The following is an 18,354-nucleotide window of genomic DNA, read 5'->3' as shown; positions in this document are numbered from 1 at the left end:
AGCCTAAAATGCTAAATAACAAGCCAAATTAATGATAGTAAAAGTCATTTTCAGGCATAAATGTAACAAAACATTTTGAAGTAAAAAAAAGTTGTAATTCTAGGCTATACAGTATAAACAGCTTATGAAAATATTAAATGCAATTATAAATTGTGAACATATTTGTTAAATATTTTTATTTATCATAATTTATGTTGTTTTATTTTTGTAATGGGTTTTTGTCATAATTTTGTTATAATATTGTTTTGAACGGTTTGGTATTTTGTTACTATTAACTGTTTATATTGTGTGAGTTTTAATTTAAATATTTTAGGGGTGCGGTGAATTGTATTAAAACCAGACCAAAAATCCTAATAATCAAACTAATTCATAATAATTATTAATGTTAATAATATAGGGAACCCACAACAATTAAAAAACAAAAACATTTATTTAATAGATAATAACAAATGAGATTTCATTGATATTTTTGACAACTCAAATAGGAAATTAAATTGTCTATTTCTGAAATGAAAATACACGTTATGACTTTTCTAACCTTATTGCAATGTTCGAAACATATACATACTTGTATTTTAAAAATACCGTTCAATAAGACCCCCAACCTTTTGTTTTGCCTTTTTGGAGAGGAATTGAAGCATTAATTCATGGCTCTGTGTAAATCCGCCTTGAATGTCCCAGCAGGCTGCCGTACTTCTTACTATAAATACCTTTAGCTCCTCTGGACTCACCATAGACAGTAAAAGAATCTCACTGGGTCTTTTTTCCTTCTGCAATGAAGGTGAGAACATCTACATATTGCCTACATATTGATTTCACGAAGCAAAATAATTTGCGCGTTAGATTTTTATTATGTAGACGTAGGCATTTTATGTTATTTATTGTATTGTATAAGATATTGACTGTACATTAGATCTTGTGCATTAGAATACTTAGTAAGGGTAATGAGTGTGGCGTCATAAAAAGAAGTATGTAATAGTATTTATGATGCATTAATTAATCACATTAAATATGGTCGATTGGTACATATGCAATGTTTACAGACATAAGTCACCTTCCTGCTTAAAACTGGCTGAAACCGCCCACGTGTTGCATGCAAACGCAAAATCCTGGATTCTGCTGTTAAAAGCTTATAATGAAACCGTGATGTCATGTTTTAGTACTTTATTTATTTATATATTATACTATATATTTAGTTATTTTTATTCTTGGACACACAGCAGCGACGCAGCGCGTGCTCGTGTCGGTAGGGGGCGTGAACGCGCAAGACACGTGATTTCAACTCAAAGTGACACTCACTGCTGTCAATCACAATGCAATGCACTGTAACCACACTGAACCCACTGCAGTGAGGTCTACTTTACAGAAAGCAATGCTGTTAAACAAGTATGTTTTAACTCCACTACAGACCCTGAATGAAGGCCTTTTTCTTCCTGTTTGGAAACCACCATGATTTTCCAGCATCAGGTAAAGGTAATATTTTTAACCATATATGGTTGAATTTCACTTACTAGCCTGCTTCTGCCAAAATTAAATCTTAAGGAAATTTCAAAGTGATCAGAGAATAAAAAAAAATATATTCTGTTATTTATAAAACACAGTTGACAGTTTTAAAATTTTCTCATATTTGTTTTTAGACTGCAATTTATAAAAGTTCTTATATAAAGGTCTTAATAGTTAAGTATTAAAGAAATTAATGGTTTGATTTAGCAAGGATGCATTAAATTGATCAAAGTGACAGTAAATATTTACTGTATATATATAATATATATATATACATACACTTATATTATTTAAATGTTTATAATGTTACAAAATATTTCTATTTCAAATAAATGCTGAACTTTCTATTCATCAAAGAATTCTGAGTAAAAATGTAATATGTTGTAATAAATGACATTGTAAAATATATTCAAATACAAAACAGTTGTTTTAAATTGTAATAATATTTTGATGACTGTAATAATATTATTTTTGTTTTTACTGTATTTTTGTATTAAATAAATGCAGCCTAGGTGGCAGAAGAGACTTCCTTCAGAAACCTTACAAATATTTTCTGACCTCAAACTTTTAAACAGTAGTGTAAATAAACTGTATATGTAGCATTTTTCTAATTAACAGTACAAGTATTTTACATAATATATTAATTAATAACATACAACTGCATTATAAATGCATACAAATAAGTGCAATGCATATCATTTGCACAATAATTCTGTACAAATCTTTTTTTGCTTAAGTCTATCAGTGTGTGTATCTTGTGTTAGTGTGTGTGTGTGTGTGTGTGTGTGTGTGTGTGTGTGTGTGTGTGTGTGTGTGTAGTTGTGTGTTTGTGTTCTCTGGGTTTTGCCCTATGAGACGTAACTCTGGCTGTGATGCCACTGTTGTGCCAAAAGTGGGCAGAAAGAAACTGGCTTGTGATCGACCCTGCTGTCCTGCATGGTGGACCAGGGGCTTGGAACGAGGCCGGATAACCCAACCCAGACCTCTGTGTGTGTTAGTGCCCATTTTAGTCTGTTAAACTCTTTCCAAATACTCCATTGTTCCCTTAAATTGTTTTTGTATTTGAATATTCTAGATTCTAACTGTGCTTCATGAACTCAAGACAGACACGGAATGGATGAAGTGGAGCTGCATTTTAAATGGGTTGTGACTTAAAGTGCCCCTATTATGCTTTTTCGGATATTACAGTTGTGACCAATCACAACAGACTGGGCCATCTGACCAATCAGAGCAGAGTAGACCAATCACAATAGACTGGGCCATCTGACCAATCAGAGCAGAGTAGACCAATCACAACAGACTTGGCCATCTGACCAATCAGAGCAGAGTAGACCAATCACAACAGACTAAACCATCTGACCAATCAGAGCAGAGTAGACCAATCACAACAGACTAAACCATCTGACCAATCAGAGCAGAGTAGACCAATCACAACAGACTAAACCATCTGACCAATCAGAGCAGAGTAGATCAATCACAACAGACTGAACCATCTGACCAATCATAACAGAGCAGGCTCTCAGAAAAAAGGGGTTTAGAGAGACTGGGTCATTTATTAAACTGTTTCAGACACTGTGAGAAAAGAGGTGATGCTGCAATGTATATTAGTCGAAAAGTAAAATGTTTTTTTTTTTTTACCTTGGATGCATGTATATCTATTGTAGGAGCCTCCAAAACAAAATTAGGAACCTTTAAAATAGCATAATAGGGGCAATTTAACACAGTACCCTGAACAGAGGTCAAAGGTCGACTGCAGAAAGCTGGACAAGTAAGTTTTCCTCCTCCACTAAACACACACACACACACCCACAGAGGTGTTTTTGCTCCTCGAGGCGTTGCAGCACTGCTGGATGTGCCGTGTCTGTGTCATGAGGCAGCATAGAGCAGAAGGGCGCCAGAAATTACTTTGTACACACAATTCCACAATACAAAGAATGAGTGCCAGTCCGTACAAACCAGCCTGAGTCCCTGTTTCCAGGGGGATTTTAATCCTGTAAAGTTTAGTTGGTCCTAAAATGATTATAAAACAGTTTGAATAACAGACCAATCTCTATTTTTTTCATTTCCAATCAACTTTGCATGACTGTCATGCTGTTATCTGCAGTATGTTTAGGTTCTAATTCATTCTAATTCAGAAAATCAGCTATTCTGAATTTAATTAAAAGTTGTCAAAAAGAAATCAGTAGAGCAACAACAACAAAAGTCTCGGGATTCCTTCTGCTGATGAAACCGTATGATTTTGTGTGAAGTGTGTTGTGATTTTTACTTTCTCAGAAATGGATCTTTGCTTCAATCTTTATTTTGCTTTAATAATTTCAGAAACATGACCTACCAAAATGTTCATCTGCTGCGTGCCACATGTATCGGACTCGATCTCCACCTGCTCTTTGGGCCAGCTGAACAAGATCACATGACTATCACCCACAACATACTTCATTCTGATTGGTCAACTTTTTAAACATCCATGAATTGTACAGTTGTTTTCACTCACATCAATAATCCAGTGTCAGTTTATTTATTTTGAAAGCTGTCATAACAGAGATAATCCACAGTGAACTGGTCATTATCACAAAATAAATCTGTCTTTTTTCTCCATAATTGATGGAGTTTGGGGTCATTTTTTATTCTGCAAGGATGCATTAAATAGATCAATGTGACACATTGTTTTAAAACATTCTATTTCAAATAGATGCTGTTCTTGCAAACTTTCTATTCATCAAAGTGAATAGTTCTATTTTCAATATTGATAATAATAAAAAGAAATGCTTCTTGAGCAGCAAATCAGCATATTAGAATGATTTCTGAAGGATCATGTGACACTGAAGACGGGAGTAATGATGCTGAAAATTAAGCTTTGCACAGTAGGGTATTTTCAGATTTTAAATATTATATGCTTTAATTACATTCATAATTATACTAAGTAAAATAGGCTATAATTAATATCTGCAGCTAGAGTCAAATTATTGAATATTTTTGGGGAACTAATAAAACAAGTCTTAACTTTAAACTAAAGTCTTCTGATGTGATAATTCTTCAGCCATATAAATATTTAATGAAATAAATTTAAATAAATAACAGCTTGTTTGAGTCTTTGTTAGTCCAGCATGTGAATTTACATGTTTTGGTCCTGTTAGTAACACATCCCTTTAAAGGTGAGGTTTCGGGAGGCGTCCTTGACTAATATATTCAGATTCCTTGTTTCTTTCTAAAGGTCAGGTAAAAGGATACGCGCATTTGGGTTTTGTCCTCCAAGAGCTGTGCTTTTTGTGCCAGTGCTTGACCCAAAAACAAAAAAACAAAACATATTTAATAAAACACACGTACGTACGCACAATTTGAGTTTCAAACATTTACTAATCATTGAATAATAGTTGAACAGAATGATGGAGGTAAAATAAATAAGTATTTAAGAGCCTGAACAAGGCCAGATGCTAATTGTGCTGCTCTCCATACAGAGACACAGGATAAAATAAGAAACATGACTTAATAGTACATAAAAATCACTTCATTCAACAACATGAAAAGCCTAGCACACACTAGAAGACATAAGCATGTCCTTTCGAAATCAACTCTCGCATAGGTAAAGTGTGTGTGTGAATCTGTGCAAGAACCACAGTCAGGGAGGAGACTGATCTTGAAAGTAAAAAGAGATTTTAAATGTGCGCTTGGTCACATGATTCTTAATGTAAATACTCAGAGAGATGTACTTCCTGTTGGTTATCCGTGTAATGTGCACGTTGTTTAGTATTAATGAGATGTGAGATGTTTAGAAAAGTGCCTACTGTGAGTCAAGTAGAAGTGTTTACAGTATGCACACGCACTTTCAGGTTTATATGCAAATATGTTTGACATAACTGTGCATTCAGTCACTAGACCGTGATTCCTCAAACTGTACTTTCTGTTCAACGCCATATTGTTTAATGTTAAAGGGATAGTTCACCATTTGCTCGCCCTCAAGTTGTTCCTAACCTGTACGGGTTTCTTTGTTCTGTTAAACACAAAAGAAGATGTTTTAAAGAATGTTGGCAATCAAACAGCTGATGGACCCATTGACTTCCATAGCTATGGAATTCAATGGCTACTGTCAACTTTCTGGTTACCAGCATTATTTAAAATATCCTCTATTGTGTTTAACAGAACAAAGAAACGCATACAGGTTTGAAACAACATGAGGGTGAGGTGAGTAAATGATGACAAAATGTTTATTTTTGGGTGATCTATCCCTTTAATAGTAATCATTTTCCAAAAACATAAATCCACATACCCTGAGAAACACAGCAAGTAATCTCACCGTTTCAGCATAGCAAATCCAATCACAAATGCTTCAGACCGCTCAGAAAAGGAATATCCTTCCAGTAAAACTACAAAATGAGATAAAGCGTCCTCCTAGAATACACACACACCAACACACCATACACTCTGTAAAAAGACATTTACTCATTCCTGTAACTCATACTCATTCCAGTGTTGACAGTCTTGGTTGAGTTGCAGGTTTCGGCGTAGAGTCCTGACTTAAAAGGAAGGGTGCTTCCAAACATTGCTAAAGATCCCTCTTGTTCCATGTTTAAAGTCAAAACAGGTGTGGATGTAGTTTACCCTTCAAGAAGCAACTCACTAAAACTGTCTTGCTCAAGGGTATTACAGTTGTAGGTCAAGACTGTCCTCTTGCAAACTCTTTCCTTGGGTTACTACTTAATGGAATCAACCTTTTATCTTTGTGCTTGCAGCCCCAATCCTTTTAACCAAAAGTTTACAGAGCAGGACTTAAGGTTTCATTTGGGAAGGGGTTTTGCATGGTCAAAGAAAGTCCTCCAGTTGTCTTTGTTCCTAATTAGACTCTTCGAATTTTGGCCAAAGGAAAGAGACAGTTCCAATAGTTTTTCTATAGCTTTAAAGGGGTTTCAGATGAATCGAGTAAAATGAAACCTAGTAAAATAGAGGGTGGGGATGTAGAGCAAGTCCAATCTCTCAGAAAGTCTCCTTTCCTAGGTTCACTTCTACTTGGAATTGACCCTACTGGTATTGTGCTTGCAGCTCAGATCCTTAACCAAAAGTTGACCAAGCAGGATTCAAAGTATAATTTGGGAAGGTGTAGCACAGTCAAATGTCCTCCAATTGTTTTCGTTCCTAACTGGACTGGTCTTACTTCACCGTAGAACTTTCGGGCAAAGGTGAACAAAAAAGGCATTTCTATAGGATTAAAGGATCTTCAATTGATTCCCTTGATGAAAATAGTAGGTGGGGATGTAGTAGTGTATGCCCTTTCTTAGCATTCACTATATTCTTTCTCAAAGATGATTGATGTTCGACAGATTTTAAGTTCTTAGTAGCTGACAGAGTTTAGCTGTTCTGTTGGCCCTTCAGAGGCTGCTGTGCCGACCCCACTTTTGCTCTCAGGAAGTCTCCAATTCTCCTGCTCTTCGTTGCCTTTCTCTTGATCATCCCTATGTTGGTCTCAAGAGTACTTGGTATTCGAGATCTTCTTCCACAGTAGTGTTTTGAGGTTGTTCAGAACAAGGGAATGATGCACCTCCATCTGCGAGGCAAGCCCGCTGAGAGTCACACAGGTGCGGAGCTGTTTCTCCAGGTCCTCCCTCAGGTCTGATGGCGCTCCGAAGAGTAGGAAGTCTTGCAGTAGCGCGCACACCTTGGCCAAGTTGGGCTGCACCACCTCCACATTGCACTGCCTTGCCAATCGGTCGCACGTCGCAGTACAATCTCGCCCGTAAGTGCAGTCGGCATTTGCCTCGCAAGTTCTCCCTCGCAGGAACCCCTTGACGGCTGCCTCCGATGCTAAGCTCTGAAGGTCCGCCATTTTGAAGTCATAATTTGCATTGTAGCCAACCCTTCTCGGGCTTGCGTCACATATATAGAAGCTTCCGTAAACGCCATGAAACACCTCCTCCACGAACTCTAGCAGACCGATGGTTATTCGAGCCCTGCGGGGCCACGCGGGAGCGAGCCACTGGTTAAGAGCGACACCCAGTGCCTCAGGAAATACTGGCTGCAGCCAGTCAGGCACCTCCAGCCTGAAGAGGGCGCTGTGTGCTACGTGTTCGGTCACGTAAAGGTCTCCACAGAAGCCCAGCAGGTGAGGAGCATGTTCTTTATCCTGCAGTGCCACCATCAAAACAAATTCATTGATCTGAAGCAAAGCCCACACGGATTTCGCCTCTGCTAATGAAACTTTGCCATCACCGTTGACATCAGCTAGAGAAATCACACGGGTTACAAGGGTGCCAAGAGACGATTGCTCTCCAACACTGTCCTGTGAAGGAATGAGAGAAGGAGAAAGGGGAAAATTTAGGATTATAGAAGTATTCATTCTAGAGAGCATTTTATTGGAGAAAATCTTTATATGCATTTATGTATTAGATCATTTTTAAAAATTTGGGATTGTTTTTCAGTGGGAAAAAAAGAATTAATTTGCCAATTTTAGGTGTACACTAACAAACACATTAGCTACCGACTTCGGTACCAAGTCGGTAATGAAATTTAAAACGGCATTTCTCTCTAGCATTTTGTGCGCTGTTGAACGGATTCTTAAACACCTCTGATTGGCCATTGCGTTCACGCACTCAACATATATGTCTGTGATTGGCTACAATCAATGATCAACGCTTCAAAAACATGTTGTCTTCACCAAGTGCTTACACAGATACACGAGGGAGCGTTTGAAGCCATGTTTTTGAAGCGTTGTTCATTGATTGTAGCCAATCACAGACATATATGTTGAGTGCGTGAACGCAACGGCCAATCAGAGGTGTTTAAGAATCCGTTCAACAGCGTTCAAAATGCTAGAGGGAAATGCTGGTATTGTCACATTTTTTTAATTTCAGTACCAACACAAGCCTCAACATTAACAGACACGGACTAAAAGCCACAAAACTTCATGAGATGTTTAAATTACAGTCTTATCAAGTACACTTGTATGCTGAAGTGTGCATGGCCATTTACAGCATTTGTGTGGGTTGTGTTTAAGCGTGTGTGTTTGTTGTTCTCCCCTGTGACACTGAAAGTGAGTGTATTGTTCTGGTGGTGACCTTTTCAAGCTCCTTCAGTTATTTTTGGCTTCTCTTCCTTGTTACCCCAGTCCCTCCCCTGCTCTCTCTCCATTTTCACCCTTCTACAGGAGAATGAGGAACAGCCGAAAGCTTAGAGAGGCTTAGACTGTCTTTAGCGCACTTTCTGCTTTGCTCTGCAGGGCATGAACATCTCAAATCTCAGTCACAATTAGGGCTGGGTGACACAGCGAATATTCTTCATATATTCCTGATCAGTTGAATGGTGATTTCATTTAATCAACATTGAAAATCAAGGCATTAAATGTTCAACTTAAAATTGACAAAGATGGCATTAGAGATGTCTACACGTCTGCACCACAACAATTCAAGTTAAAGACGTCAAGTTCTAGAATTTAAAGGGATACTTCAGGATTTAGCATTAAGCTTTGTATTAGTAGAAAACCTGTAGTATTTTCGAATTACCATGCTTTCCTCCCTCATATCCCCCTGAGACGAGAGATTTATGTATTTTTTGTCTGGAAAAAAACCTCAGATGACGCAAAAATCGCCATTTTGCGTCATCGGAGGATTTTTTGGCCAGAGGCTAAAGACTACAGCCAGTAGTAGGGGCTGTCCCGCATGTTTTCAACCCGCCCATAAAGGGTGGGATCTCACTCACAGAATGTACACATAGTGTCAGACATCTTTTTTTGGAAGCTAAGCTAGCAGGCTCTTGTTCTGTGGAGAAAGCTGAGTAGCAGGGGTTACCACACTCTTTTTCCCGGACATATCCGGCCGTCGAGATCGTCCAAAATGTCCAGGATTCGGCTTTTGCTTTCTGCAGTCGCCATTCATTGTTTACATGCACACCTTTTGTTTCAATCTAACTGAATTCATTCCGATTGGTGAATATGAATATAGTGTTTACATGAACGCTAAACAAGATTGATGTGCGTTTTAACATTGCTAAGAAAATTCCCGCTCCTCCGTGAGAGATAAGAGACCGGTGCGTCTCAGTAATCACGCCACCGGCCTCTCATCGTTCTCTCACGGCCCTCAGTCTCGTCCTGCTCGCCACAGTAAACATAATGAATGGCGACTGTAGAACGCAAAAGCCGAATCCCGGACATTTTGGGCGATCTCGAAATCCCGGGAAGACTCGTCACGGAGACTCACTAGTAGCCTACATTTGTTGTTTTAAACTGCATTCTGGGAGTTGTTGTCTTTCATCCACATAAGCCAAAAATAAATTTTCTGGCTTTTCTCAGTCTAGAAAGCTCCAAATTCCAAAATAATTTCACATTTCTTCTACATAAATGACCCATTTTAAATACACATTCATCTTTCCAGAGGTGAAGTATCCCTTTAAGGAAAGGCACTTTAGTACTCTATGAGCATAAAACTGGTTTCTTTGTCGAATGCAGGTCTGGTTTGCTGTGATATTAGCTTTTAATGTGAAAAATTGACAATAAAGGAGATGTAGTAGATGAAGAGACCTTGAGGAAGGAATGCAGCATCGCTCTGAATTCATCCATGGATGTTCCGCGGGTGGGTTTATCATAGAGGTTGTTGTCATGCAGTAGTGGAGTGTCAGGACCCGTTTCTCCTCTCATGCTCTCTTCAATACCACACTTCACCAACAAGGCTTTCTCCTTCCACACAGCACTGTACACCTGCACCACACACACATATATATTAACAGCTGTGTGACAGATATATATGCCCTATTTAGGAGCATCATTTATTTTTTTACGTTAACTTGTGACCAAAAATGATGGAAAGGAATTTTTTTTTAAAATATGAATTATTTAATTATTTTTATTAAATAAATAATGCATTAAAAAAAGGGTAAAAGAATATAGTAAAAAGGTCACTAAATAAAAAAAGGTAAATATGAAGTAAAATATCTAATGAATATTGTGGGAGGAAAATGTGCTTGTTTTGTGACAAAAAAATGATTTCTCTTTTCTTTTTTTAATTCAAATGTAACCTGAACATATTTTAAACATATTTCAAACCTATTTTATTTTAAGAATCATCCATTATTGTATATTATTTATTTATTTATTTTTCACAAAGTGACAAAAAAATGAAAAGAAAAAATACATTATTAATAATTAAATTATTTTTAATTATTTAGTAAAAAAGTAACATAGCAGTATAGGAAAATCACCTTTGTGAAAAATGCATATTAAATAAAAAACGGTGAATATTAAGTAAAATGTCTAGATGCATTATCTCAATGAGAATCTGGGAGGAAAATGCTTTTTTGTTATGGAAAATAAATGTGATGCAAAAAAGATAATTTCTTAGTTATTTCTTAGTGTTTACCTGGTGTGTTGGTGACGTTGAAAGACAGTGTTGAAAAGACAGCGTTTTCTCCTCGCAGAGAGACTTACACACTGACCCCGAGATGATGCCTCTGCGGTAATGATCGCACTAAAACACACACACAGGAAAAGGACAAGTATTAACCACAAATGCAACATACTGTAAATACTAGATCTTGCCATCTATTCTCAATTAAACAGCCTTGTTCCAGCCACTGGAGGACAAACCTGCCAGTTAGAGGACAGACGGATCATGATGTTATGATGGATTGGTGCTTGGGCAGATAATGACCACAAATGCACAGATCACTCTAAAGGCAGCGTATTACTTCTCCTTCTCATCTGCGCTCTCTCTCTTCCTTCTCGCTTTCATTTCTGATATCTATCAAAGTGGCTGTCAGCATGCATGCTGCAAAACAAGAGCTGAAAAGGGCTTTCCTTTCTCTGGGCCTCACCAAGAGTCTAAACTATAACCGTGACACACAGATATGTACAGAGACGTATATTCTAACATCACTTTGAAAGGCCTGGCAAATTCGTTTGATACAAGACGGTGAGTAGATGAGATCATTTTTTGGTGAACTATCTTTTTAAGAAAGAATATGTGAATGAGTTCAATCACAGGATGTAAACTCAATCACACAGCATAATTTATCCAACTGTTACAATAAAACTGAGAATATTTAAATGTGGTTTCTATAACAGCATAATTATGGACTGCCAACTCTCTCACTTCCTCCTTTTAATTTTCCAGTTTCAGCAGATACTGTATGTGCAATGACTTCCTGTCAGTGACAAATACTAGAGGGCAAAACAGCATAAATATACCCCATCTGTGTATGAGCTCGCACTGAGGTGTTTGTCAATCATCCTGAACCATCACAAGACTCTCACTCTCTGTCTTAAGTGGCAAATCCTCTCTATTCTACGTTGATTCCACCTAAGTGGCAGGGAATGGCGCTCATGGGAAGAGATGTCCAGCTCAACTTATGCATTATGGAGGATGCAGTGACTTACGATGAGCATGGTACAGACGTGTCCTCTGCAGAGCTCTGAATAAGAGGAATACTGCATGTAAATCACCCAGCTGGCCACCAGAATCCCAAACCACGCCACCAACAGGTACTTGACCTTTACTGCAGGTAAGCGGGACTGAAAGAAACATAAATATACACTCAACAATATTTCACATGACATATATAAGCTCTTGTTTACATTACATTTTCAATTCGATCTTATTTCCAATTTCAAACTGTGCAGTGTAAAAATCATTATTATTATAATATCAATCTTAACTCAACCTTTGACGACTATATATCATACAATAATGTATAACCATTTCTTTCTTACCTTACAATAAATATATGACGTATTACACAGAAAGTTAAAATATTTTAAAAATAAGCTAAATGTAATATTTAAAATGAATATATATATTTTTTAATAATTTAAAATGTAATATTTATTGATGAATCTTAATTCAACTATTGTCATAATTTTATGATATACAAGCAAATTATCTAGAATAATTAATTTACACAATAACTGAATTAAGTATTACACAAAAAGTGCATATAAAAATATGTAAAAATATATATGCAAAATGTAAATTAATTTAAATATATAATTTCTTTAAATGCATTTCAAATTCAAATTTAATATTTATCGATGCGTATTATGTCTCAAATGTTTTTCTTTGAACAGTGAAATAATTCTATTAAATTACATGTTGAAACTTGATGATGACATTGTGATGAATATGCCAGGGTGGAGGGTTGTATGCAGGATTTGAGCCACATTTAAAAGGTCATTTGAAAAACGTTTTTGATTTGAGCAGAACATCAGAATGGGGCGAGTTGGCTTGCGATGGAACCGTAGCTTTGCTACTTTGAGAGAGAAAGCAACAGAGAAAGATTTTAATGGTGATTAGCATGTGTCCTCTTCTCTTGGACAGATTTCAGGTGTAAAAGGGCACTGAATGCCAGAGGCAGCAACTGTTCTCTGTCCTCGAGTGGGAAAGTGAGTGTGTGTGACTCTGTGAAAACACACATATCTGATTACTGCCTGTTGATACAGACAACTGTTATTAGACACCTAAATTCACTCTGTGTGTTCTCTGAAAACAAGGCCTGAACAAGCAATCCAAAAAATTAGGTTTTTAAAAGAAATTTCTATCATGTAAAAATATGCACTGAATTTTTTATTGTAAAAAATAAACATTATGTAATCATTTACTCACCCACGTGTTGTTCAAAACTCACATGAACAACATTGCAATTGAAAAGACATGCAAATACAACTAATAAGGGTTTCAAGCTTCAAAAAGCATGCAAAAACACCATTCAAGTATCAAAAAAGAGGTCATATGATCACAATCATGAAAAATGTCACCCTATCTCTTCCTGACACGTTCATTTGAGTTCACAAAAGTAGAGATGTCGTATGCATGAACGGTTCATTCTTTTGACTCAGATCTTTTCAATGAATCTATTGATCTCAATACCAGCCTGATGATTTGATCACAAACGGAAAACAACAGACGCCCGCATTGACAAGCTATTGTGTGAGGGGTTTTTTGAGATAAAGAGTACGAAGAGTATAAATACATTTTTATCTGTCTTCAGTCATAACTTGTGAAAAAAAAATAGGGCAGACACTTGACAAAGACGACACACCGCCTACATTTGCGCATGTTATCAAATGGAGTACACATAAAAAAAAACTAAGTATGCTTTGGAATGCTTTAGAATTAGGCTTTAGTTTAGGCTTATTTGCATGCCATGTAAGTATGCATAATCTATAGTTATTACTACAGTAACTACATGTAACAAGGGCATTGTTAAATAAAGTGTTACCAAATTAAATAGTCTGTTCCTTACACATGGCTTCAGAAGACTTGGAATATAGCGTACAAGTCATCCGGATCACTTTTATATTTTATTAAGCTTTTGCATCATTCTTGGAAGACTGAAAGCCTCAGTTCCCATCCATTGTAATTGCATGGAATAAAACACCAGTGAAACTCTAGTGCTTTTGTTTAACTTCAGGCTGAATCACTGCTGTTTTCGTTCTCTTGTACGAGAGAAAAGAAAGATGCATTTGTCATCTGTGCCATCTTCAGTGCAAGGAGTTGACCTACACAGTCTCAAACGGTCACAGTGTGCACTTCCGCCGAGTGCACTTATGTGCGGTCACGGTGTGCATTAAGCATCAGTCGTGTGTATGTGTGTGAGATTAGCTAAAGATGGGAAGATAGTATATTAACTGCAACATTTAAAATGACAGATCCTCTTTCATATGATTTATGTAACCTGTCTTTTAACAATACAGACAAAGAATGCAATGAATATAAATCAGGAGATTCAGTGATGGTATCAAATGGTCATACCATGCTATATGATAGAATAGGGGTGTCCGGGGCTAGTTGTCACACTGGGTCACAAAGACTGTATTTCAGTAACTTTTAGAAGTACAATTACACAAATGTGTGTTTTCACTAACAGAATTTGTTGATATGTTTACATGTTGAATTTAGCATATTTACTGTTTCATTAATACGTGTGCAATATATATATATATATGAATGGTATATATAGACACTGCTGTTTAGATTTTGCTGAAAAGCCTAAAATAGGTTCATTTACTGGCAGGTTCCCCCTATAAGTAGGCATGGTGTCACAAAATGTCAACATATTTCTGGGAAAAAATGTTTAATAGCTAACAGAAATTGACTTTCAAAATTAAACCTGCCATGAGATATCTTTACTAGAATAAACATTATACCTGGTTCCCCTTTTCATAGTGCTGAATGACTTCCATTTGTATGTCTCATGGTATTTACACAGTATTCATGGTAATGCAATACCCAGGAAACATATTACCTTGGTGCCATACTCAAAAAATATGGTGATATACCATACACTTTTGTGTTACTGTGTTATTTCAATTTCTTTAAAAGGTTTCCGTAGGGAAATTATTCCCAAACATCGTCATTCGAGTGAAGAAAGTTACCTTTAAACCCTTCGATAAGGGACAGAAGAGCACCAGGTGCACCAGCCTGCGTAAACTCCTCGGCATCTTCACAGGAACACTGATGATGCGCAGCACAATTACAGATTCACTTTCTCATCTCGTTTTCTCCTTTACAGACGACACGCCAGCGGTGTTCTCCGGCACAATAAAGAGCAAAAATAATCATTTGCTCTTATTTTATAGCCCTGTGCTTTCGTTTCAAGATGCAATCGGCCGTGCGATGGAGAAACATCCCATGCTGGTGGTGCTCAACTCAAGGGCACGCGCGCGCACACGCATCCATTTGCACGCGCTGCATCCAGAGACGCGCGAGCTCCAGGCATCATCCTCGCGCGACGAGATACGGTACGGCCAAAGATGCTTTAAAAACTAGCTCTGACATTTGCAAGATATTTAGACAGATGGTTGATTCTCCTTCAGAGTGAGAATGAGAATCACTGACGATCTGCTGGAGATTCGGCCTCTCTGTGACTCCACAAAGCGCCTTAAAGGGGAAGAGACTCTGATTTACACTACCGACAGAAAACAAACAATACTGTCCCTTTAAATAGGACTGATTACAATTTAATAAAAAATAAGATAAACATCTCTTTAAATGTGATAAAATACATTTATTTCGATTACTTTTTTTTTTATATATATATATAAAGACAATATAGCCTACTATCCCTTAAATTTGACCACATACAATAGGATACAATTAAGAGAAATATCCCTTTAAATGTGAAATTTAGAATAGAAACATATAATAAAAAAAGATATATCTTTAATTTCGCTTTTTTATTTATTAAAAGACAATAAGAATACCCCTTAAATTTGACCAAAGACAAAAATGATATTGCAAGGATATTAAAACCATATACCCGAGGCTAAATAGAAAGACATTTTGAATAAAATATACATAAAATAAATAATCAACATAGAACAGAAAAGAATAGGGAATCCCTTTAATAGAATAGAATAGAATAGAATAGAATTGCAATGTTTTTTTTGCACATTTAGTACATTTGTAGTCTAAAAGTAATTGAAGTGTCAAATGCATTTTGAATAATAATTCTAGAACATTTATGAAAAATAGAAAATGAAACACTTAAGTTCAATTAGATTTTAGTTATGATCAGTTAGATATATATTATTTAGAATATCAAGTTATATCAGCGTGCATAAACATTCTTAAAGGTACATGGCCATAGCGGTAAAAAAAAAAAAAATGTTTAAACCATTAAACCAAAAAAACATTTATTTTGTGGAAGAAAAGTTGTTGTTTTTTTTAGTTGTGCTTTGGCAAAGCCAAATGGATGAAAATGGCTGTGTTTGTATGAATGGTTCTTTCTCATAACTAAAGAAAGAGAGATTTAATTACCATATTGCTCATTAAACATTCATAGGCTTAAGAGATGTATACAATTTAGATGAGAGGGATCTCAAGCTGACAGAAGATGTTACTGTAGCTATCCATTAGACAAGGTACTTACTTGAAATTAAGTTCCAGCGCAACAGCAACCCATAATGAAATAAGAAATGGCCCTGCACAAGATAATACTTTTTACAATGAACTCGGTTGGAGAGCTACATAATATGGCAATTTATCTGTTAAAAAAAATACCTTACTCACCTGCTGAGTATAAAAACACCATCTCCATGTTGCACAACATTTCAAATCCCTCAGTTCTCTCCAAAAAGCCAAACCTATGTTGGTTCTTGTTTTATTACGAGCTCTGTCGCGTTTTGGTTTGAGGTTTGAGATTTAGCTGCTCCATGTCAACCTTTCTTGCTCATTGTGAAAACTAACCTATGCCACTCCCACGACATACATGTGTCAAAGTAGCCGGAGCAACTTTTCTCTATTTACGGATATGACGAGACACAAACAAGTGAGCGACGCATGAATGCAATTTCCTGCGAAAACCATCCCGCTTATCCCCATATAAACACTTATAAAAGGCTTACCATCAGGGAAAGCCAAAAACAAGACTGATTGATGATGTATTGACTCATTATTTATATTTTGTTCATTTTGATCGATTTGTCACATTCCCTACAGTTAGGCTTGTACTTGCAGAGGTTTCGTCTTGCATGCAGCGCATTGAGAGTGAAACTGCAGTGCAAATATAGTTAAAGGTGTGAGTGCATGCTCACAGTGTGCTTAGTTCTTATGTGACAAATAGATTACATAAAAACAATTTTTTGTAGTATTATATATTTTATATTTACTTTCTAAGGAAGTTAAATGCAAAATTATGTGCAATAAATTCTTGCAATTCATGTTACGGACAACAGAGTGCGGTAAAGGTTCATGGAAAATTGTGCTAAAATAAATCAGAAACAATAAGGAATGCACAAGAAATAGTCCGTATCTATATAATAAAACAACTCATCTTGCTAAATTTCTGGATAACCTCATATAACATGTCACAGTGTCTCATCAGTGTGGCAACATCTATGGGGACAAAGTTTAGCTCAAAATTGTCACCGTAGCTGGTGATGACATGATGTGCTCCCTTGACCGTTACTCTCTGACGTCATGATAGAGAGCGCAGAAGCTCTGCTGTGATTGGCTATTTAGCTCAGCTGAGAAAATGTCGATTTTTATTAGTCTTTTTGTTACATCAAAAGACAACTCTTTCCATGTATTAATCGATAATAAATATACAGGTTGTGGTCACTTTCAAGTGAATCAGAATGTGTTTTGGAGTCAACCATTTTCATATTGGCATAATCATATTTTACACATTGATGCATGTTGAAACTAAAGCAATGGCACTAAAAGGACGGAATAGCCTTTGTCCGGGAATAAACACACATACACACACACACACACACACACACACACTGGCCAAGATGTGTGACTGTGGTCAGCTCACATTTAAACAGCTAAATGACTCTGTGTGTGTGACCACATGTAGCACTGAAGATCTGCTGGATCAGATTACACACCCCGATTAATCATTTAATCTTGTTAACTGCAACTCCTTTCATCGGTAATCTGGCTGTTCACTTCTCAACACTTGGCATCATGATTTTTCCTACTAGCATTCTAAATTGACAAGATACATTTGATGGTAAATAGTTTTGCAACAGCACATTGTGCAAATCAAACTTTAGCCTACTGTAGGTTATGGCAGGGTTAATGTACTAAAATATCAATGACACTAACATAACACTGACTGGTATATTGAATAACTCATTTTTATTTTAGTGCACAGGATGGAGACATTTTTAATATACTCCGGATTTTTCTCTCTTTTTTATTAAAATATCCTTTTTTATTATTTAAACAGCCTATAAAATAACCACAACGATTTAGAGGAAAAGGTATGCACAGCATGACACCTTTTCCAATAGTAATTTACATAATCAAATTAGATGTAAATACTTTAGTTAGGTGGGATCCGTGCTCGAGACTTGTCACAGTAACTGAATCGTCCTGTTACCAGTGCTGAGCATTTTCATAAGACACGGTACATCCTCAACTGTTCCAGAAC

The 18,354-nt window shown here is 36.5% G+C and overlaps 1 protein-coding gene and 1 long non-coding RNA gene across 5 annotated transcripts; one reads left to right on the top strand and one right to left on the bottom strand.

The window, feature by feature from the left end:
• The first annotated feature begins 696 nt into the window (after nucleotides 1–696).
• On the top strand, nucleotides 697–4,100 carry LOC311277579. Of its 3 annotated transcripts, XR_014625293.1 has the most exons (5): nucleotides 697–781; nucleotides 1,409–1,467; nucleotides 2,268–2,496; nucleotides 2,579–3,271; nucleotides 3,823–4,100. It is a non-coding gene; the product is annotated as an uncharacterized lncRNA (long non-coding RNA). The 3 variants fall into 3 exon arrangements; XR_014625292.1 differs by lacking the exon at nucleotides 2,268–2,496; XR_014625294.1 differs by lacking the exon at nucleotides 2,268–2,496 and having other exon boundaries at nucleotides 1,409–1,473.
• A 789-nt stretch (nucleotides 4,101–4,889) lies between these two features.
• Nucleotides 4,890–15,383, bottom strand: dipk1b (divergent protein kinase domain 1B). 2 transcript variants are annotated; one of them, XM_084387944.1, is made up of 5 exons: nucleotides 14,849–15,383; nucleotides 11,855–11,989; nucleotides 10,839–10,946; nucleotides 10,004–10,180; nucleotides 4,890–7,771 (listed from the first exon to the last, which is right to left on the bottom strand). In XM_084387944.1, the coding sequence occupies exons 1-5, from the start codon at nucleotides 14,912–14,914 to the stop codon at nucleotides 6,959–6,961; spliced, it is 1,299 nt and encodes a 432-aa protein (XP_084244070.1). In that variant the 5' UTR covers nucleotides 14,915–15,383; the 3' UTR covers nucleotides 4,890–6,958. The 2 variants fall into 2 exon arrangements, with proteins under 2 accessions (XP_084244070.1, XP_084244071.1); XM_084387945.1 differs by lacking the exons at nucleotides 11,855–11,989; nucleotides 14,849–15,383 and adding an exon at nucleotides 11,066–11,214.
• Between the last annotated feature and the right edge of the window lie 2,971 nt (nucleotides 15,384–18,354).

The sequence above is a fragment of the Rutilus rutilus genome (genome assembly GCF_951802725.1).
Source record: "Rutilus rutilus genome assembly, chromosome: 18".
Lineage (NCBI taxonomy): Eukaryota > Metazoa > Chordata > Actinopteri > Cypriniformes > Leuciscidae > Rutilus > Rutilus rutilus.
This window is presented reverse-complemented; position numbering and strand designations above follow the sequence as displayed.